Raw genomic sequence first — 23,335 nt, forward strand, 5'->3', positions numbered from 1 at the left:
CTGGCGGGATCTATTGTTTCCACCGACCATGCACCTCCTTCGCTGTCTTTACCAGTCCTTGCAGGTTGTTAAGCATGAAGTCATACACCTCCTGCTGGCCATCGGGTTGTACAGCAGCGACGTTTTCACATTCATCCTCTGTTGCTTGCAGTGCTGTGAGGAATTCAACATTTCCAAAGTTGGTCCAAGGAGTCTCCTGGATTAGGCTTCTGACCTCCTTTAGTTTCAACTCACACACATTTGCTGTCTTTGCCAGATCGGCTTTTTGTTGTTCAGTTAACACAGCTACTTCCTCTGTGTTCAGCTCCACCTGCAGTTCTGCAGTGAATCCGGCCTCCACATCATCACTGGCTTCCATGGCTTTCTCGGCTTCTATTGAGAGTTTATTGAAACTGACTCTGAGCTCCTCTTCAGACATGTCTTCATAGGTCCTGGTAATACTGTTGACCATACAAGAAAATAATCTTTTTGCTGTTGTTCGCTCTACCTTGAGTTGCTCAACTGATTTCCCAATAGCTTGATCAGCCATGTTTGATTTCCTCTGCAGGCTGCTCACAGATGAGAAGGTAAGTACAACTTTTTAATGATGCTTTGATGTTGTTTTATCTTAACTTGATTTTCTTCCTTTTTCAGGATTCCAGGTTATTGCTCCTTCTGTTCCAGCTCAAAGCTCCCAGATTGCTGTTTCCTGGTCCTCCATCTTCCCAGTCAACCAGTTTTTTCACTGTAAGTCTGATTCCTTTTTCTTCTTTGAACATGTGCAGCTTCCCCACTTGAAAGAGATTGAATGCGTCGACCCGAAGGTTTTTTAACTGGATTCCACTCAATGACCAAACAACTTTTCCTTTTTCCTCCTTTTATTTTTCGCAAGTGCAGCAGTTTGATAGTTCCATTAGTTCCATCAACCATTAGCCATTAGCCATTAGTCATTAGACATTAGTCGTCAGGTGAAAAAACTGGCTGCCTCTCCGGACTTTGTAGATGGATTTTGACCTGCACCTCTTCGCTCCCTAATAGACCGTTATGTTTTCAACACGGGCGACCCTTCCCGAAGGTTCCCGAGCTCTTCTTAAACCTTGTGCCATTTCCCAGAAATGCCTGCGCGCGATGATCCCCGTGACGTGAAGCTAGCGCTAACCCAAAACGCAGTGACAGCAGTGCTCTTTTCCATGAAACAGTCTCTAGTGTTATTTAAAGTTCAGCATCTTACCGCAAATTCCAACGCTGCTCCCGGACTGCCGCTGTGATGCTGCCGGGTCCTCCTGATATTCCGGGCAGAAGCAGCACTCAGGCAGCGGGTTCCATCTGGTAGTGGATTCTTGCTTTTACTTTTAAATTTTATTTTCTTTTGTCTCTAGGTCCCAATACTTTCTAGAAACTCTAGTTTGACTTGACACTCAGTTTCTAGATATTTTCTATATCCACTCTTATCTCTCTTTTAGTTTTACATACTTGAAAAAGCTTTTATTATCCACATTGATTTGTTTGCTAGCTTACTTTCATATTTCATTTTTCCCTCCTAATGATTCCTGTAGTTGCTCTCTGTAGGACTTTAAAAGTTGCACAATCCTCGGTCTTCCCACTATTTTTTGCTTTGTTCCTCCAGTCTAGTCTGTGTTTCGCCTCACCCTGCTAGTGGAGTGATCGAAGATAGACAGGTCAGTGTGGGAATGGAGAGGGGGATTATCATGGCTAGGAACTGGGAGCTCTAGATGGCCACAGTAGTGAAGTGGTTGCTCAGTTTGTGACTAGTCTCGCCATTGAGAAGAGGTAACATTGGGAACACTGGATTCAATAATCAAGCCAAGTCAAGTCACTTTTTATCGTCATTTTGACCATAACTGCTGGTACAGTACACAGTAAAAACGAGGCAACGTTTTTCAGGACCATGGTGCTACATGAAACGATACAAAACTACACTGAACTACATAAAACAACACAAAAACTACACTAGACTACAGACCTAGCCAGGACTGCATAAATTACACAGAACAATGCAGGCATTACAATAAATAATAAACAAGACAATAGGTACAGCGGAGGGCAGTAGGTTGGTAGTCTGATGGCTTGGGGGAGAAACTGTTACATATGTAAACAGCTGAATGGCATTGTCTGAGATTCTGTTTGTTTCTGTATTATTTCGTTGGAGTTGGATGTAGTCCAATTTAATGTCCATTGGAGAGCAGAATGGGCGGGAGAGCCGGCAAGCTAGAGCTTGCTTCTTTCCTGGCACAGACTCCTGGCCACTGGCCTCACTTCCGCTTCCTCGCACACCGCTTATGACATCTCCAACTCTGGCCATCGGCACCAGGCGACTCCGAGGACTGTGGGCCTGATTCTCTCAGTGAGCCGAGGTTGTGCAGTTTAACCAGCAGATCTTCATGAAGGTTTGTTTTTGGGCGATCTCTGTATTATAGCAGTATCTGGCGATGGTAGATAGTCGCTCTGTTATCCATTGCCCTAAACCCTAATTGTGCCTTAAAATGAAATTTAAAAACTTAATTAAAGTAGCACCAGATCCAAAAGGCTGCTGCTGTGCCGTGCCGTGCTGCCTTCTGGATAATTAACTTGCGTGTGAAAAACTGCTAATAATCATCTTGTGTAAACATCTCTTCCTCTCTGACAATCAACACAGGCACTCCTTAAAAATGCATGCTTATCTCAAATCTTCCCTACACCTACAACCGTGTTGATACAGGTACAGCTTACAAATTCGCTGATGACTCAACTGGCAGAATATCAGGTGTCGACGAGTAGGTGTACAGGAGTGAGACAAATCGGCTAGTTGAAAGGTGTCACAACACAACAACAACCTAGTGCTCAATGTCAACATGGACAAGATATTGATTGTGACGCCTGTTCTCACTGAGGGATCAGTGGAAAGGCTGAGCAGCTTCAAGTTCCTGGGTGTCAACAGCTCCGAGGATGTATTCTGGGCCCAACACATTGATGCAATCTTGAAGGCATGCCTGTCGCTCTACTTCATTGGGAGTTTGAGGAGATTGGTATGTTCCTAAAGAACCTACCAAATTTATACAGATGTATGGCGGAGAGCATCAGCACCGGGTATGAAGCCTCCAATGCACAGGTTGAAAGAGGCTGCAGAGATTTGCAGCCTCAGCCAGCTCCACCACCCTTCCCACCATCAAAGACATCTTCAACAGGCAATGCAGTGTTGAGGGAGTGTCTCTTTGTACCTAACCCATGCTGTCCCATTTACTGGGAGTGTTGACGGGACAGTATAGAGGGAACTTCACTCTTTATATAACCCATGCTGTTGCTCTCTGGGGAGTGTAGATGGGACAGTGTAGAGGGAGCTTCTCTCCGTACCTAACCAATACCGTTGCTTTCCTGCTGGTATGTGATGGAACAATGTTGAGGGAGCTTCTCTGTTTAGCTAAGTCATGCTGTCCCTTTCCTGGGAGTGTTGATGGGACAGTGTAGAGGAACCTTCACTCTTTATCTAACCCGTACTGTCCATTTGCTGGGAGTGTATGATGAGGCAATGTAGAGGGAGCTTCTCTCTGTACCTAACCGTACTGTGCCTGTCCTGGGAGTGTGTCATGGGGCAGTGGAGAGGGAGGTTCTCTCTGTACCTAACTCGTACTGACCCTCTTCTGGGAGTGTTGATGGGACAGTGTAGAGGGAGCTTATCTCTGTACCTAACCAGTACTGTCCCTTTCCTGGGAGTGTGTCATGGGGCAGTGGAGAGGGAGGTTTTGACCTGTTAGATATTATTTTAAAAATGAACCCTTTAGTGAAAGGCTTTATTGGGAAAATTTGTAATTTATTGTTACAACAGCACAATTACCCTTCGCTTAAGATTAAGCAAGATTGGGAGAGAGAGCTTAACATGACCCTGATAACAGAGAATTGGTTGCAGATTTTGAAGTTGGTTAACTCTTCTTCGATCTGTGCCAGTCACTCTTTAATTCAATTTAAAATTGTACATTGTTACTATTTGACAAAGGAGAGACTGTCTAAAATGTTTCCTAATGTTGATAGTCAGTGTGATAGATATAAAACTGAGACAGCTATATTGACACATATGTTTTGGTCGTGTTCTGTACTGAAACATCTTTGGAAATCTATTTTTTCTACAATTTCTAAAGTTTTAAAAATTAATCTACAACCTAATAAATTGACAGTTTTGTTTGGTATAATCCTTCAATGTATTCATGATATTTCTCTATCTGACCAACATGTAATTGCATTCATTACAGTATTGGCCAGAAGGGCTATTTTGTTGAAATGGAAAGATGCTTCTGCTCCTACTTTGGTAAATGGTTCTCTCAGGCGATGCTATGTCTTCATTTGGAGAAATTGAGAAGTTGAACTTTTGATCCTCGATTTGATTTTGAGAAAATGTGGGGTTCATTTGCCCGCTACTATCATCTGATTTGAGTTAATTAATATGGATTCCTTCCGATTTTTGTTTAAACGGATTTGAGTTGGCAGATTGATGTTTTTCTTTTATGGAAGCTTGTATGACGTATAGCTCCGGAGTTGTGCTCCCAATGGGTTTTTTTTCTGTTGTTTTTAGTTAGTAGGGATTCTTTTTCCTTAGTTAGTAGGGGCCATTCTATTTTTCTTTCAAAAATATTCTTAACACTTTATTTTTTCTTATTATTATTGATATATTGCTTAGCTTTGTTAATCAGTCATTTGCTAATTTAATTCTTCATTGTACATATTGACATACCGACGTGATTTATGTATTTTTTGTTGATCTTTAATAATAATTAATAAAAAAGATTTTTAAAATGAAAAATGAAATGAGGGAGCTTATCTCTGTACCACACCAGTTCTGTCCCTCTCCTGGGTGTGTTGATGGGACAGAGTAGAGGGAACTTCTCCCTGTACCTAACCAGTAGTATCCCTTACCTGGGAGTGTGTGATGGGTCAGTGTAAACGGAGCTTCTCTCTACCTAACCAGTACTGTTCCGTTCCTGGTAGTGTGTGATGGGACAATGTAGAGGGAGCTTCTCGCTGTACCGAACCAGTTCTGTCCCTCTCCTAGGAGTGTTGATGAGACAGTGTGGAGCGAGCTTCTCTCTGTACCTAACTAATACTGTCCCTCTCCTAGGATTGTTGATGGGACAGTGTAGAGGGAGCATCTTTCTGTATCTAACCAGTACTGTCCATCTCCTGGGAGTGTGTGATAGGACAGTGTAGAGGGATCTTCTCTCTGTACCTGAACCGTACTGTCCCTTTCTTGGGAATGTATGATGGGTCAGTGTAGAGGGAGCTTCAGTTTGTATCTAACTCATACTGTCCTTGCCCCGGGACTGTGTGATGGAACAGTGTAGAGGGAGCTTCTCTCTATACCTAACCCATACTGTCCTTTTCCCAGGAATGTTGATGGGAGACTGTACTGGGAACTTCTGTCTATACCAAACCAGTACTGTCCCATTCCTGTGTATGTTGATGGGACAGTGTAGAGGGAGCTTCTCTCTGTACCAAACCAGTACTGTTCCTTTCCTGGGAGTGTGTGATGGGACAGTGTAGAGGCAGCTACTCTCTGTACCTGAACCGTACTGTCCCTTTCTTAGGAATGTGTGATGCAACAGTGCTGAGGGAGCTTTTCTCTGTACGTAACCAGTACTGTCCCTTCCCTGAGAGTGTGTGATGGGACAGTGTAGAGGGAGCTTCTCTCTTTATCTAACCCGTGCTGTCCTTTCTCTAGGAGTGTGTGATGGGACAGTGTAGAGGGAGCTTCGCTCTTTATATAACTATCCCTGCCCTGGGAGTGTCTGATGTAACAGTGTAGATGGAGCTTCTCTCTGTAACTAACCTGTACTGTCCTTTCCTGGGAGTGTGTGATGGGACACTGCTGAGGGAGCTTTTCTCTTTACCTAACCAGTACTGCCCCTTCCCTGGGAGTGTTGATGGGACAGTGTAGAGGGAGCTTCTCTCTGAACCTAACCAGTACTCTCTCTCTCCTAGGAATGTTGGTGGGACAGTGTTGAGGGAGCTTCTCTGCTTATCAAACCAATGCTGTCCCTCTCCTGGGAGTATTGATTGGACAGTGTAGAGGGAGTTTCTCTTTGTACCTAACTCATACTGTCCCTTTCCTGGGAGTGTGTGATTGGACAGTGTAGAGGGAGCTTCACTCTGTACCTAACCCGTACCGTCACTTACCTTCTGGTATGTGGTGGGACAATGCTGAGGGAGCTTCTCTGTTTAGCTAAACCACACTGTCCCTTTCCTGGGAATGCTGATGGGACAGTGTGGCGGGAGCTTCTCTCTGTAACAAACACATACTGTCCTTTCCTGGGAGTGTGTGATGGGACAGTGTTGAGGGAGCTTCAGTTTGTATCTAACTCATACTGTCCCTGCCCTGGGAGTGTGTGATGGGACAGTGTAGAGGGAGCTTCTCTCTGTACCTAACCCGTACTGTCCCATTCCTGGGAATGTTGATGGGAGACTGTAGAGGGATCTTTTGTCTATACCAAACCAGTACTGTCCCATTCCTGGGTGTGTTGATGGGACAGTGCAGAAGGAGCTTCTTTCTGTACCAAACCAGTACTATCCATTTCCTGGGAGTGTGTGATGCAATAGTGTTGAGGGAGCTTCTCTCTGTACGTAACCAGTACTGTCCCTCTCCTGGGAGTGTTGATGGGACAGTGTAGAGGGAGCTTCTCTCTGTACCTAACCCCTACTATCCATTTCCTGGGAGTATGTGATGGGACAGTGTGGAGGGAGCTTCACACTTTATATAACTGATACTATCCCTGCCCTGGGAGTGTCCAATGTAACAGTGTAGAGGGAGCATCTCTCTGTAACTAACCCATACTGTCCTTTCCCGGGAGTGTGTGATGGGACAGTATAGAGGGAGCTTTTCTCTTCACCTAACCTGTACTGTCCCTTTGCTGGGAATGCTGATGGGACAATGTAGAGGGAGCTTCTCTCTGTACCTAACCCGTACTGTCCTGGGAGTGTGTGATGGGACAGTGTAGAGGAAGTTTCTGTCTGTGGCTAACCAGCTGGCAGTGTTCGGAGCACGCAGCGGAATGAGAGGCAGCAGAGTGATAGGGCTTTGGCTCAACGGGTTTAGGCGGTAACAGGACAAGGCGAGGTAGGTTTACTTGTGTTATTTGAGGAAAGGAGGAAGTATGTGTGTGAGGCCAGTTTTCTGTGCTCGGTGTCAGATATGTGAGGTCATGGAGTCTCCCAGCCTCCCGGACAGCCATATCTGCACCAGGTGTGTCGAGCTGCAGCTCCTAAGGGACTTAGTTAGGGAACTGGAGATGCAGCTCAATGGCCTTCGCCTTGTCAGGGAGAGCGAGGAGGTGATAGAAAGGAGTTTATAGGCAGGTGGTCACACCAGGGCCATGGGAGACAGACAGGCGGGTCACAGTCAGGAGGGGGAAGGGGAAGAGTTAGGTACTAGAGAGTACCCCTGTGGCTGTGCCCCTTGACAATAAGTACTCCTGTTTGAGTACTGTTGGGGAGGACGGCCTACCTGGGGGAAGTGACTGTGGCTGTGCCTCTGGCACAGAGTCTGGCCCTGTGGCATAGAAAGGTAGGGAAAGGAAGAGGAAGGAGATAGCGATCGGGGACTCTATAGTTAGGGGGTCAGAGAGGCGATTCTGTGGATGCAGGAAAGAAATTCAGATGGTAGTTTGCCTCCCAGGTGCCAGGGTCTGGGATGTTTCAGATCGTATCCAAGATATCCTGCAGTGGGAGGGCAAACAGCCAGAGGTCATGGTACATATTGGTACCAATGATATAGGTAGGAAAAGGGAAGAGGTCCTGAAAAAAGACTACAGGGAGTTAAGAAGAAAGTTGGGAAGCAGGACCTCAAAGAGAGTAATCTCATGATTACTGCCTGTGACATGCGGCAGTGAGAATAGGAATAGGATGAGGTGGAGGATAAATGCGTGGCTGAGGGATTGGAGCGGGGGCAGGGATTCAGATTTCTGGATTATTGGGACCTCTTTTGGGGCAGGTGTGACCTGTACAAAAAGGACGGGTTGCACTTGAATCCCAGGGGGATCAATATCCTGGCGGGAAGGTTTGCTAAGGCTACTGGGGAGAGTTTAAAATAGAATTGTTGGGGGCTGGGAACTGAACTGAAGAGACTGGGGAAGAGGAGGTTGGCTCGCAAATAGAGAAAGCTCGTAGACAGTGCGAGAGGGAGGATAGGCAGGTGATAGAGAAGGGACGTGCTCAGACTGAAGGTTTGAGATGTGTCTATTTTAACGCAAGGAGTGTTGTGAACAAAGCAGATGAGTTTAGAGCGTGGATCAGTACTTGTAGATATTATGTGGTGGCCATTACAGAGACTTGGATGGCTCAGGAAGAGGAATGGTTACTTCAAGTACTGGGTTTTAGATGCTTCAGAAAGGACAGGGAGGGAGACAAAAGAGGTGGGGGCATGGCACAGTTGATCAGAGATAGTGTCACGGCTGCAGAAAAGGTGGATGCCATGGAGGGATTGTCTACGGAGTCTCTGTGGGTGGAGGTTAGGAATGGGAAGGGGTCAATAACTTTACTGGGTGTTTTTTATAGGCTGCCCAGTAGTAACAGGGATATCGAGGAGAAGATAGGGAAACAGACCCTGGAAAGGAATAATAATAACAGAGTTGTTTTGATGGAAGATTTTAATTTCCAAAATATCGATTGGCATCTCCCTACAGCGAGGGGTTTAGATGGGGTGGAGTTTGTTAGGTGTGTTCAGGAAGGTTTCTTGACACAATATGTAGATGAGCCTACAAGAGGAGAGGCTGTACTTGACTTGGTATTGGGAAATGAACCTGGTCAGGTGTCAGATCTCTCAGTGGGACAGCATTTTGGAGAGAGTGATCATAATTCTATCTTCTTTGCAATAGCATTGGAGAGAGATAGGAACAGACAAGTTGGAAAAACGTTTCATTGGAGTAAAGGGAATTATGAGGCTATCAGGCAGGAAATTGAAAGCTTAAATTGGAAACAGATATTCTCAGGGAAAAATACGGAAGAAATGTGGCAAATGTTCAGGGTATGTTTATGTGGAGTTCTGCATAGGTACCTTCCAATGAGACAGGGAAGTTATGGCATGGTACAGGAACTGTGGTGTACAAAGGCTGTAATAAATCTAGTCAAGAAGAAAAGAAAAGCTTACAAAAGGTTCAGAGAGCTAGGTAATGCTAGAGATCTAGAAGATTATAAGGCTAATAGGAAGGAGCTTAAGAAGGAAATTAGGAGAGCCAGCGGGTGCCATGAGAAGGCCTTGGTGGGCAGGATTAAAGAAAACCCCAAAGCATTCTACAAGTAAGTGAAGAGCAAGAGGATAAGACGTGAAAGAATAGGACCTATCAAGTGTGACAGTGGGAAAGTGTGTATGGAACTGGAGGAAATAGCGGAGGTACTTAATGAATACTTTACTTCAATATTCACTGGGGAAAAGGATCTTGATGATTGTAGTGATGACTTGCAGCAGACTAAAAAGCTTGAGTGTGTAGATATTAAGAAAGAAGATGTGCTGGAGCTTTTGGAAAGCATCAAGTTGGATAAGTTGCCGGGACCGGATGAGATGTACCCCAGGCTACTGTGGGAGGCGAGGGAGGAGATTGCTGGTGATGATCTTTGCATCATCAATGGGGATGGGAGAGGTTCTGGAGGAATGGAGAGTTGTGGATGTTGTTCCTTTATTCAAGAAAGGGAGATCATTGTGGACCTCAAGCATGCCAGGAGCCACACCTATCTATATCAACGGAGCTGTAGTGGAGCGTGTATCAAGCTCCAAATTCCTTGGTGTCCACATTTCTGAGGATCTCACCTGGTCCCTGAACTCCTCCATCCTGATCAAAATTTATTTCCTGCAGAGCATCAGGAAAACTCACCTCTGTCCCAGGATACCGACGGACTTTTACCGCTGTACCATTGAGAGCATACTCACCAACTGCATCTCAGTGTGGTATGGCAATTGTCCCGTACCGGACTGCAAGGCACTCCAGGTGTGGTGAAAATGTCCAGTGGATTATCGGCACCCAATTGCCCACCATTGAGAACAACTACCATAAAGGCTGCCTGAGCAGGGTGAAAAGCATTATCAAGGATGCATCTCACCCTGACCATGGACTTTTTACTCTCTTCCCATCCAGTTGGCACTACAGGAGCCTCCACTCCCACACCACCAGGCACAGGAAGAGCTTCTTCCCTGAGGCTGTGACCCTACTGAAACTCACATCACAATGCTAAACAGTATTGCACCCATATTGTACTGTCTCAGTACTTTCATATTTGTGTGCTGTAGCACTTACTTTTTATTCACAGTTATTTTGTAAATAACAGTATTCTTTGCATTTCTGGTCAGATGCTAACTGCATTTCATTTGCTTTGTATCTGTACTCGACACAATCACAATACAGTTGAATCTAATCTAATCTAATGTAGAGATAGCCCAGGAAATTAAAGACCAGTGAATCTTACCTTAGTAGTTGGTAAGTTGATGGAGAAGATCCTAAGAGGCAGGATTTATGAACATTTGGAGAGGTATAATTTGATTAGGAATAGTCAGCATGGCTTTGTCAAGGGCAGGTTGGGCCTGATTATGGGCCTGATTGAATTTTTTGAGGATGTGACTAAACCTATTGATGAAGGAAGAGCAGTAGATGTAGTGTATATGGATTTCAGCAACGCATTTGACAAGGTACCCCATGCAAGGCTTATTGAGAAAGTAAGGAGGCATGGGATCCAAGGGAACATTGCTTTGTCGATCCAGAACTGGCTTGCCCACAGAAGGCAAAGTATGGTTGCAGACAGGTCATATTCTGCATGGAAGTCGGTCAGCAGTGGAGTGCCTCAGGGATCTGTTCTGGGACCCTTACTCTTCATGATTTTTATAAATGACCTGGATGAGGAAGTAGAGGGATGGTTTAGTAAGTTTGCTGATGACACAAAGGTTGGAGGTGTTGTGGATAGTGTAGAGGACTGTCAGAGGTTATAGCAGGACATTGATAGGAAGCAAAACTAGGCTGAGAAGTGGCAGATGGAGTTCAACCCAGATAAGTGTGAAGTGGTTCATTTTGGTAGGTTAAATATGATGGCAGAATATAGTATTAATGGTAAGACTCTTGGCAGTGTGGAGGATCAGAGGGAATGTGGGGTCCGAGTCCATTGGACGCTCAAAGCAGCTGCGCAGGTTGATGCTGTGGTTAAGAAGGCGTACGGTGTATTGGCCTTCATCAATCGTGGAATTGAATTTAGGAGCCGAGAGGTAATGTTGCAGCTATATAGGACCCTGGTCAGACCCCACTTGGAGTACTGTGCTCAGTTCTGGTCACCTCACTGCAGGAAGGATGTGGAAGCCATAGAAAGGGTGCAGAGGAGATTTACAAGGATGTTGCCTGGATTGGGGAGCATGCCTTATGAGAATAGGTTGAGTGAACTCAGCCTTTTCTCCTTGGAGCGATGGAGGAAGAGAGGTGACCTGATAGAGGTGTACAAGATAATGAGAGGCATTGATCGTGCGGATAGTCAGAGGCTTTTTCCCAGGGCTGAAATGGTTGCCACACGAGGACACAGGTTTAAGGTGCTGGGGAGTAGGTACAGAGGAGATGTCAGGGGTAAGTTTTTTACTCAGAGAGTAGTGAGTGCGTGGAATGGGCTGCCAGTGACAGTGGTGGATGCGGATACGATAGCATCTTTTAAGATACTTTTGAATAGGTATATGGAGCTTAGAAAAATAGAGGGCTATAGGTAAGCTTAGTAATTTCTAAGGTGGGGGATGTTCGGCACAACTTTGTGGGCCGAAGGGCCTGTATTGTCCTGTAGGTTTTCTATGTTTCTAACCTGTACCATCCCTTTCCTGGGAGTTTGTGATGGGACAGTGCAGAGGGAGCTTCTCTCTGTACCTAACCCATTCTTTCCCTTTCCTGGGAGTGTGTGATGGGACAGTGTACAGGGAGTTTCTCTCTGTACCTAACCAGTACTGTCCCTGTCCTGGGAGTGTGTGATGGGACAGTGTACAGGGAGCTTCTCTCTGTACCTAACCAGTACTGTCCCTCTCCTGGGAGTGTTGGTGGGAGATGGGACAATGTGCATGTACCCTAACTGACTGAAATACAAAGCATTCTCTTATCTATCAATTTACTTGAATGGGAGAGGTTTGAAATATAAATGCCTGAACCCCAATGATTTGCTGCGACGTTGGTATTTGGTGCTTACTTGGCATAGGCTTTCTCCAGCAGAGCACTCCAGAGCTCATTCCCAGTGGAGGAGCAGGTGAAGACCAAGTTTCCATTCACTGTTGGGAGACGATCATCGACAACTACCTGCACCCATCTCCCATACTGCCAGAACTGGAGGGGCAGGAGGAGAGAGGCATTAAACACAGTCCTGAAGCATGTTCTTCTCAGTGGGCTTGCTTAGCCTCAGTGCTCATCATAGAATTACATGAGGCCATTCAGCCCATCATGTTGATAGTGTAATCGCAACAGTCTTTCCCAATTGCCCAATGATATTCTTCACCACCACCCCCACTGCTGATTCAATTGACTTTAGCCAACAGTACTGACTACCCCTGCAGACAAGAATGTCACTGCTCTGTCTGACAAACCCCACAATTGTTTCTTTCACCCCTCTCAATCACTCATTCTTCCTCAGTCTGCCCAGGTACCATGACATCCTTACTCCAAGAAGTGTTCTCGATGTGAATCACCCTTGCCCCCTATAAGTTACGACTTGACTTAATTTCCAGATGTGGATCCCCAGAGATTACCACCTCCCTAATCCAGCAATAGACTACTGAGCCTTCAGCCTTTCCGAAGTGGAAATGGCCAAACACAGGTACGGTATGTACGTGAACATACACAAACATTGCACACACACAACACTAATGATCAATGCTGCACAAGAACATGCAAATATACACATCTAAAAGCATCCATACTCACATGTGAAGAAGTATACATGACAGAGCTCACGGGCATCTGAACGCACACTTGTGCACAAGCAAGCAGGAGTGTACTCTTACATCTGTGAACATACATGCTGTTCATACACACTTACGCATGTACATCCCCATGCAATCACACACACAGACATACACTCACACACTCATATACTTACACACATACACACACACAACAGTGTATATTGTAATGTAGAAAGGGACACACAGTCACACACATCTCATGGGCACACATGCGGACAGAGAGCTCTCCTGCTGTCTGCTGCATTGCTGTGTTCAACCCTACAACGTACCCGAAAGCGGAAGACTCCGGCGTAGTGATCCTGGAAACTCTGGTCGCTGGGAACGACGTAGGTGAAAAGATCAGCATTGAGCGTCAGTGAGGACATGGCTGCCAGGAACCAGCAGTCACCTACATAGCAGAGAGGAACGTCAGGGAGAGAGAATCACATGGCTACAGGAAGCAACACAGAGCAGTCAGTCTTGGAACAACAACTGCTGAGCAACATGCCGGAAGCCCTGGAAGCTTATCAGCATGTTTGAGGCCATTCAGCCCCTCGAATGTGTTCAGTCATTCACGGCTGGTCCACACTCCACTTTCTCACCCTCCCTTGCTGAAAAACAATAACAAAACCCTCTGAAACTCTAGCTTGAAAGTCACAATGGTACCATTGCGCATGAATTTTTCAAAGTTCAAAGTAAATTTATTATTGAAGTAGCCATATGTCACCATATACTATGCAGGCGTTCACAGTGGAACAAAGAAATATGACAGAATCAAAGAAAAACTATTCACAAAGACTGAAAAACAACCAATGTGCAGAAGACAAACTTTGCCAATACAAAAATAAATAAATAACTAATTAGACAATAAGACCATAAGATATAGGAGCAGAATTAGTCTATTTGTCCCATCGAGTCTGCTCCAGCACTTCAACATGGCTGATCCATTTTCCTCTCAGCCCCAATCTCCTGCCTTCTCTTTGTATACCTTCATGTCCTGACCAATCAAGAATCTATCAACCTCTGCCTTAAATATACACACAAAATTGGCCTCCACAACTGCCTGTGGCAACAAATTCCACAAATTCACCACACCCTGGCTAAAGAAATTCCTTCTCATCTCCGCTCTAAAAGGACGTCCTTTTATTCTGAAGCTGTGTATTCTGGTTTTAAACTTTCCCACCATAGGAAAAATTCACTCTATCAAGGCCTTTTACCAGTTGATAGGTTTCAATGAGGTCACCCCTTATTCTTCTGAATTTCAGTGACTACAGGCCCAGAGACATCAAAAGCTCTTCATATGGCAAGCCATTCAAACCTGGAATCATTTTCAGGAATCTTCTTTGAACCCTCTCCAGTTCCAGCACATCCTTTCTAAGATAAGGGGCGCAAAATTGCTCACAATACTCCAAGTGAGGTGTCACCATTGCTTTATAAAGTCTCAACATAACATCCTTGCTTTTATATTCTAGTCATCTTGAATTGAATGCTAACATCACATTTGTCTTCCTAACCACAAACTCAGCTTATAAATTAACCTTTAAGGAGTCTTGCCCAAATCCCTTAGCACTTCAGATTTTTGTATTTTCTCTCCATTTAGCAAATAGTCAACCCTTTCATGTTTTCAACTGAAGTACATGGCCATACACTTTCTGACATTGTATTCCATCTGCTATTTCTTTGCTCATTCTCCTAATCTGTCTAAGTCCTTTTTTTAGCCTCTCTACTTCCTCAAAACTACCTGACCCTCCACCTATCTGCATATTATCTGTAAACTTTGGAACAAAGCCACCAATTCCATCATTCAAATCATTGACACATAACGTAAGAATATTTGGTCCCAACACAGACCCTCGTGGAACACCACCAGTCACTGTCAGCCAACCAGAAAAGGCTCCCTTTATTCCCACTCTTCCCTCCTGCTTTATCCGTACTGGGATCTTTGCTGTACTACCATGTTTATTAAGCAGCCTCATGTGTGGCACCTTGTCGAAGGCCTTCTGAAAATGCAAGGATGCAACATCAGCTGATTCTCCTTTGTCTATCCTGCTTGTTATTCCTTCAAAGAATTCCAATAGGTTTGCCAGGCAAGATTTTCCCTTGAAGAAACTGTGCTGGCTATGTCTTATTTTATCATCTGCCTCCAAGTACCCTGAGTCCTCATCCTTAATAATCAACTCCAACATCTTCCCAGCCACTGAGGTCAGACTAACTGGCCTATAATTTCTTTTCTTCCACCCCTCTCCCTCTTGAAGAATGAAGTGACATTTGCAATTTTCCAGTCTTCCAGAACCATTCCAGAATCTAGTGATTCTTGACAGATCATTTCTAAAGCCTCCACAATCTCTTCAGCTACCTCTTTCAGAACACTGGGGTGGATACCATCTAGTCCAGGTGACTTATCTGCCTTCAGACCTTTCAGTTTCCCAAGAACCTTCTCCCCAATAATGGTAACTTCACAAACTTCATGACCCCTGACAGCTGGAACTCCCACCATACCGCAAGTACCTTCCACAGTTGAAGACTGATGCAAAGTACTTTGTCCACCATTCCCTTGTCCTCCAGCATCGTTGTCCAGCGGTCAAATATCCACTGTTGCCTCTCTGTTATTCTTTATGTATCTGAAGAAACTTATGGTATCCTCTTTAATATTACCAACTAGCTTACTTTCGTATTCCATCTTTCACCTTGCCACACAAAAATGAATCTCAGGGTAGCATATGGTAACTTATACTGTGTGTTTTGATTAAAACATTTACTTTGAAATTGAAAGGCTTGTGGTGCATCTTATTTCTCTCCTGCTTGTAGTGTGCAGTGGTGCACTGGATACAGCCACTGCGTCACAGCTCCACAGATCTAGGTTTGATCCTGACCTCAGGTGCTGTCTATGTGGGGTTTTTATGTTTTCCTCCCACATTCCAAAGACGTGGGCTGGTAGATTGAATGGCTGATGTGAACTTTCCCTAGCAGGTAGATGAGTACCATTATCTGTGAAAGTTGTTGGGAATGTGGGAAATATAAAACTGGATTAATGCAAAAGAAAGGTAGGTGGTAAGCATTCATTCAATGGGCTGAATGGCCCATTTCCCAGCTGTCTCTCTTCATTCTTCTATCACTAAAATGGATTATAATCTGCTTACTTCAATGCTGCTACCCATGGGAGTTTGCTGTGCACAAAATGACTGCCAGGTTACCCACCTTACAAGAGCAACTACAGAAAGAACTTAATTGGATATGAAATGCAAAAAGACACCATGGAAGTGAAAGATTTATTCCTCTCTCTCAACTTTTTCCATATTTATTTCCTATAGTGGGGAAGTCCAGGACTAGGGGAAATAGAAGGATCAGTTGAGATGTACCCCAGGCTACTGTGGGAGGTGAGGGAGGAGACCTGGATGAGGAAGTGGAGGGATGGGTTAGTAACTTTGCTGATGACACTAAGGTTGGAGGTGTTGTAGATAGTGTAGAGGGCTGTCAGAGGTTACAGCAGGATATCGATAGGATTCAAAACTGGGCTGAGAAGTGGCAGATGGAGTTCAACCCAGATAAGTGTGAGGTGGTTCATTTTGGTAGGTCAAATATGATGGTAGAGTATAGTATTAATGGTAAGACTCTTGGCAGTGTGGAGGATCAGAGGGATTTTGGGGTCCGAATCCATAGGACACTCAAAGCTGCTCTGCAGGTTGACGCTGTGGTTAAGAAAGCATACGGTGCATTGGCCTTCATCAATCGTGGGATTGAGTTTAAGAGCCGAGAGGTAATGTTACAGCTATATAGGACCCTGGTCAGACCCCACTTGGAGTGCTGTGCTCAGTTCCGGTCACCTCACTACAGGAAGGATGTAGAAACCATAGAAAGGGTGCAGAGGAGATTTACAAGGATGTTGCCTGGATTGGGGAGCATGCCTTATGAGAACAGATTGAGTGAACTCAGCCTTTTCTCCTTGGAGCGACAGAGGATGAGAGGTGACCTGATAGAGGTGTATAAGATGATGAAAGGCATTGATCGTGTGGATAGTCAAAGGCTTTTTCCCAGGGCTGAAATGGTTGCCACAAAGGGCACAGTTTTAAGGTGCTTGGAAGTAGGTACAGGGGAGATGTCAGAGGTAAGTTTTTTCCGCAGAGAGTGGTGAGTGCGTGGAATGGGCTGCCAGCGATGGTGGTGGAGGCGAATATGATAGGGTCTTTTAAGAGACTCCTGGACAGGTACATGGAACTTAGAAAAATAGAGGGCTATGGGTAACCCTAAGTAATTTCTAAGGTAAGGACATGTTTGCACAGCATTATGGGCCGAAGGGCCTGTATTGTGCTGTAGGTTTTCTGTTTCTATGACATCCCTTTAGAACACGGACGGGAAGGAATTTCTTTAGCTGGAAGGTCATTAATCTGTGGAATTCATTGCCACAGAGTACTGTGGGTATATTTAAATCAGAGGTTGATAGTGTTGGCCAGAAAGAACTACAGTTTACAAGCTGGTGAATTCGAATGAATCAAGGACAATGGAAGCAGACAGACCAATTGAGTTTGTTCTTGCCATATGCTTGAAGGAGATGGAGGCTACCAGTTTGTGAAGTTGCTCAGTAACCTTCATCTTGTGGAGTGTTTGAGAACTCTTGCTCTGGGATAATCAGACGAATTGAATGTAGACACAAGGAGTTTCTGCAATTGACCTGCTAAACCTGAGACCATTCTCAGATAAATTGTATATTGTGTACAATGGCAGGTTTGCAGTAGTTATCTTGGTTCAGATTCTGAGTGATCTGGTTTGAAGCGGAGTCGAAGAGAATGGAATGGGCTGCCGGCAACGGTGGTGGAGGCGGATACGATGGGGTCTTTTAAGGGACTTTTGGATAGGTACATGGGCCTTCGAAAAATAGAGGGCTATGGGTAACACACATCAAAGTTGCTGGTGAACGCAGCAGGCCAGGCAGCATCTGTAGGAAGAGGTGCAGTCGACGTTTCAGGCCGAGACCCTTCGTCAGGACTAACTGAAGGAAGAGTGAGTAAGGGATTTGAAAGTTGGAGGGGGAGGGGGAGATACAAAACGATAGGAGAAGACAGGAGGGGGAGGGATAGAGCCAAGAGCTGGACAGGTGATAGGCAAAAGGGGATATGAGAGGATCATGGGACAGGAGGTCCGGGAAGAAAGACAAGGGGGGGGAGGACCCAGAGGATGGGCAAGAGGTATATTCAGAGGGACAGAGGGAGAAAAAGGAGAGTGAGAGAAAGAATGTGTGCATAAAAAAGAGTAACAGATGGGGTACGAGGGGGAGGTGGGGCCTAGCGGAAGTTAGAGAAGTCAATGTTCATGCCATCAGGTTGGAGGCTACCCAGACGGAATATAAGGTGTTGTTCCTCCAACCTGAGTGTGGCTATGGGGACATGTTCGGCACAACTTTGTGGACTTAAGGGCCTGTATTGTGCTATAGGTTTCTATGTTTCTGGAACAAAAAGCCAATAATGACCAGTTTTCGCTTGTGGAAAAAAGGTAACAAATGAGTGCTAGCTCAGACTAGAGCCAATAAGGTGTGATCAGTCACTCAGATAACCCATATCCAATAACACTGAAATGAAATATTTGAAGTGGTGAGGAATGACTATAAAAGCAGACACTTCAAAGGCAAATATAGCAATAATACTCTCCAGAGACCCACCATCGCAGATGTGGAGTACCCTGCGGACATGTGGAGATCAGAGTGGGACTACGAGGAACAATCGCAGATGTGGAGTACCCTGCGGACATGTGGACATCAGAGTGGAACTGCGAGGAACACATGGCCAGCATAGACTCCTCTCACTACGATTACCTTTTCTATTCTTTAACTGTCCATGGAGGGTCAGGAAAACTTAGCAAGTGTACAAAGAGGTATTTAGTTGTGTAAATTCACACGCTCTTCCATTATTCTTGTTGGTAATTACAGATTCTCTCTGATCATTATTACTAAGGGGTTGATTCTTGTAACAATAGGTTTTTGATTAGTAAGGGTGCCAAAGGTTATGGGGAGAAGGCAAGAGAAAGGGGTTGAGAGGGATAATAAATCAGTTATGATGGAATGGCAGAGCAGACTCAATGGACTGAATGGCCTAACTCCGCTGCTATATCTTGTAGTCTAACAGCTTTTCATACAGCTTATTTTCCAGTTTTCTTTAGACCTGCGCCCTACAGCCTGTGGTACATGGATCCTAGTCATTCCCAGCCTGCAGATGGATCTGTGCTCTGGCTATGTACAGGAGGTCAGTCTTTGGAATATTTCCCCACAGTCACAGAGTTCATTCATGGCAGAGCTCGATGGGGATTTGGATATTAAGGAATGGGGGATATTAAGTGAGACCAAGAGAATGGTGCTGAGGGAATGCAGGAAGTAAAAAAAAACCCACAGATGCCAGAAATCTGAGATGAAAGCAAAATATGCTGGAAATGCTCAGCAGGTCAGACAGCATCTGTGGAGAGAGAAGCATAATTAATCTTCATCAGGGTGATCAACCTTTGACCTGAAACATTAACTCTATTTCTTTCTCCACTGATGCTGCCTGACCGACTGACTGCTTTCAGCACTTTTATTTTTTTTTCTGAAGGAGGGCTATATTGTTAGAGAGACAGCCTCGGATGTAGGAAATACTACCCCTAACCCTAACCCTTCCAGTTGACACCCTAACCCTTCCACCGGAATCCAGCCCTTAAATAACACCACAAACATACACAAAATCTTGGCTGAAAAGTCAACTGTTGATTCCTTTCTCTAGATGCTGCCTGACCTGCTGAGCTCCTCCAGCATTTTGGTGTGTTGCTCTGGATTTCTGCATATTCACAGTCTTGTGTTTTGTGACAAAAATGTGCTGTTTGTAGCATCTTGCTCTGTAAAAGATTCTTGATTTATAACAATGACAATACTTCCAGACCACAGCAATGCTTGTGAAGCTGTTTGAGATATTTTCAGGTTGTAAATGGAGCTACAGAAATAAATAATGTGCTCCCCTGTGATGGGAACAAAGAATCTTGGCATTGAAATGTTCCCATGGATACGTGGGACCAATTGAAAAAAATATATAAACTGCTCAGTTTTCCAACATTTCCACTTTCCAAATTTATGGACATGAATCATTGATCCATAGAACATTACAGCACAGAAACAGGCCTTTTGGCCCTTCTTGTCTGTGCTGAACCATTTTTCTGCCTAGTCCCACCGACCTGCACCCGGACCGTATCCCTCCATACACCTTTCATCCATGTCCCTGTCCAAGTTTTTCTTAAATGTTAAAAGTGAGCCCGCATTTACCACTTCATCTGGCAGCTCATTCCACACTCCCACCACTCTCTGTGTGAAGAAGCCCCCCCTAATGTTCCCTTTAAACTTTTCCCCCTTCACCCTTAACCCATGTCCTCTGTTTTTTTTTTCTCCCCTAGCCTCAGTTGAAAAAGCCTGCTTGTATTCATTCTATCTATACCCATCATAATTTTATATACCTCTGCCAAATCTTACCTCATTCTTCTACGCTCCAGGGAATAAAGTCCTAACCTATTCAACCTTTCTCTGTAACTCAGTTTCTCAAGTCCCAGCAACATCCTTGTAAATCTTCTCTGCAGTCTTTCAACCTTATTAATATCCTTCCTGTAATTTGGTGACCAAAACTGCACACAATACTCCAAATTCGCCTCACCAATGCCTTATACAAACTCACCATAACATTCCAACTCTTATACTCAATACTTTGATTTATAAAGGCCAATGTACCTAAAGCTCTCTTTACGACCTTATCTACCTTTGACGCCACTTTTAGGGAATTTTGTATCTGTATTCCCAGATCCCTCTGTTCTGCTGCACTCCTCAGTGCCTTACCATTTACCTTGTATGTTCTACCTCGGTTTGTCCTTCCAAAGTGCAAAACCTCACACTTGTTTGTATTAAACTCCATCTGCCATTTCTCAGCCCATTTTTCCAGCTGGTCTAAATCCTTTAAAAGACCAACATTCAACCATATGGGTTTCACAACAGTTAGAATATCATGTACATACACTCGGTCAGACACACACACATCACACACGGTGCACAAACAAATACACACAAAGAGTGTTATCCTTAACATCCAAACAAATCCAAATAGTTGGAATGGAAACAGATATTGCATAACACTTATCCAGGAAATACAGAGGACAGATCCAGAACAGAGACTCATCAATCATCATAAAATTTGATGACCCCGAAACAGCCGCTGTTGTTGATAGTGAAGATGTTTATCAGGATTTACAGAGGCATCGGGATCAGCTGTGGAAGTGGCTGAGGAAAAGTAAAGGAAATTTAATTTGGATGTGTGAACAGATGCCTTCTGGGAAAACAAATCAGTGCAGGACTTTAACATGAAATGGTCAGACCCTGGGGAGTGTGGGTGAGGAATGTTTCACTGGGATTTGTCAGACCCTGGGGAGTGTGGGTGAGGAGAGTTTCACAGGGAATGGTCAGACCCTGGGGAGTGTGGGTGAGGAATGTTTCACTGGGATTTGTCAGACCCTGGGGAGTGTGGGTGAGGAGAGTTTCACAGGGAATGGTCAGACCCTGGGGAGTGTGGGTGAGGAGAGTTTCACAGGGAATGGTCAGACCCTGGGGAGTGTGGGTGAGGAATGTTTCACTGGGATTTGTCAGACCCTGGGGAGTGTGGGTGAGGAATGTTTCACTGGGATTTGTCAGACCCTGGGGAGTGTGGGTGAGGAGAGTTTCACAGGGAATGGTCAGACCCTGGGGAGTGTGGGTGAGGAGAGTTTCACAGGGAATGGTCAGACCCTGGGGAGTGTGGGTGAGGAGAGTTTCACAGGGAATGGTCAGACCCTGGGGAGTGTGGGTGAGGAATGTTTCACTGGGATTTGTCAGACCCTGGGGAGTGTGGGTGAGGAGAGTTTCACAGGGAATGGTCAGACCCTGGGGAGTGTGGGTGAGGAGAGTTTCACAGGGAATGGTCAGACCCTGGGGAGTGTGGGTGAGGAGAGTTTCACTGGGATTTGTCAGACCCTGGGGAGTGTGGGTGAGGAATGTTTCACTGGGATTTGTCAGACCCTGGGGAGTGTGGGTGAGGAGAGTTTCACAGGGAATGGTCAGACCCTGGGGAGTGTGGGTGAGGAGAGTTTCACAGGGAATGGTCAGACCCTGGGGAGTGTGGGTGAGGAATGTTTCACAGGGAATGGTCAGACCCTGGGGAGTGTGGGTGAGGAGAGTTTCACAGGGAATGGTCAGACCCTGGGGAGTGTGGGTGAGGAATGTTTCACTGGGATTTGTCAGACCCTGGGGAGTGTGGGTGAGGAGAGTTTCACAGGGAATGGTCAGACCCTGGGGAGTGTGGGTGAAGAGAGTTTCACAGGGAATGGTCAGACCGTGGGGAGTGCGAGTGAGGAATGTTTTACAGGGAATGGTCAGACCCTGGGGAGTGTGGGTGAGGAATGTTTCACTGGGATTTGTCAGACCCTGGGGAGTGTGGGTGAGGAGAGTTTCACAGGGAATGGTCAGACCCTGGGGAGTGTGGGTGAGGAGTGTTTCACTGGGATTTGTCAGATCCTGGGGAGTGTGGGTGAGGAGAGTTTCACAGGGAATGGTCAGACCGTGGGGAGTGCGAGTGAGGAGAGTTTCACAGGGAATGGTCAGACCGTGGGGAGTGCGAGTGAAGAGAGTTTCACAGGGAATGGTCAGACCGTGGGGAGTGCGAGTGAGGAATGTTTTACAGGGAATGGTCAGGCCCTGGGGAGTATGGGTGAGGAATGTTTCACTGGGATTTGTCAGACCCTGGGGAGTGTGGGTGAGGAGTGTTTCACAGGGAATGGTCAGACCCTGGGGAGTGTGGGTGAGGAGAGTTTCACAGGGAATGGTCAGACCCTGGGGAGTGTGGGTGAGGAATGTTTCACTGGGATTTGTCAGACCCTGGGGAGTGTGGGTGAGGAGAGTTTCACAGGGAATGGTCAGGCCCTGGGGAGTGTGGGTGAGGAATGTTTCACTGGGATTTGTCAGACCCTGGGGAGTGTGGGTGAGGAGAGTTTCACAGGGAATGGTCAGACCCTGGGGAGTGTGGGTGAGGAAAGTTTCACAGGGAATGGTCAGACCCTGGGGAGTGTGGGTGAGGAGAGTTTCACAGGGAATGGTCAGACCCTGAGGAGTATGGGTGAGGAATGTTTCACTGGGATTTGTCAGACCCTGGGGAGTGTGGGTGAGGAGTGTTTCACAGGGAATGGTCAGACCCTGGGGAGTGTGGGTGAGGAGAGTTTCACAGGGAATGGTCAGACCCTGGGGAGTGTGGGTGAGGAATGTTTCACTGGGATTTGTCAGACCCTGGGGAGTGTGGGTGAGGAATGTTTCACAGGGAATGGTCAGGCCCTGAGGAGTGTGGGTGAGGAATGTTTCACTGGGATTTGTCAGACCCTGGGGAGTGTGGGTGAGGAGAGTTTCACAGGGAATGG

General features: G+C 45.6%; 1 protein-coding gene across 1 annotated transcript in view; it reads right to left on the minus strand.

The window, feature by feature from the left end:
• LOC134352522 (calpain-8-like) overlaps nucleotides 1-23,335 on the minus strand; it is a 197,783-nt gene that overhangs the window by 112,240 nt on the left and 62,208 nt on the right. Inside the window, exons 3-4 of the mRNA XM_063059788.1 lie at nucleotides 13,192-13,310; nucleotides 12,154-12,287 (exon numbers count right to left, since the gene is read on the minus strand). Coding sequence (XP_062915858.1) covers nucleotides 12,154-12,287; nucleotides 13,192-13,310 — 253 coding nt within the window. The remainder of the gene's footprint in view (nucleotides 1-12,153; nucleotides 12,288-13,191; nucleotides 13,311-23,335) is intronic.

This window comes from Mobula hypostoma, chromosome 10 (genome assembly GCF_963921235.1).
Source record: "Mobula hypostoma chromosome 10, sMobHyp1.1, whole genome shotgun sequence".
Classification (NCBI taxonomy): Eukaryota; Metazoa; Chordata; class Chondrichthyes; order Myliobatiformes; family Myliobatidae; genus Mobula; species Mobula hypostoma.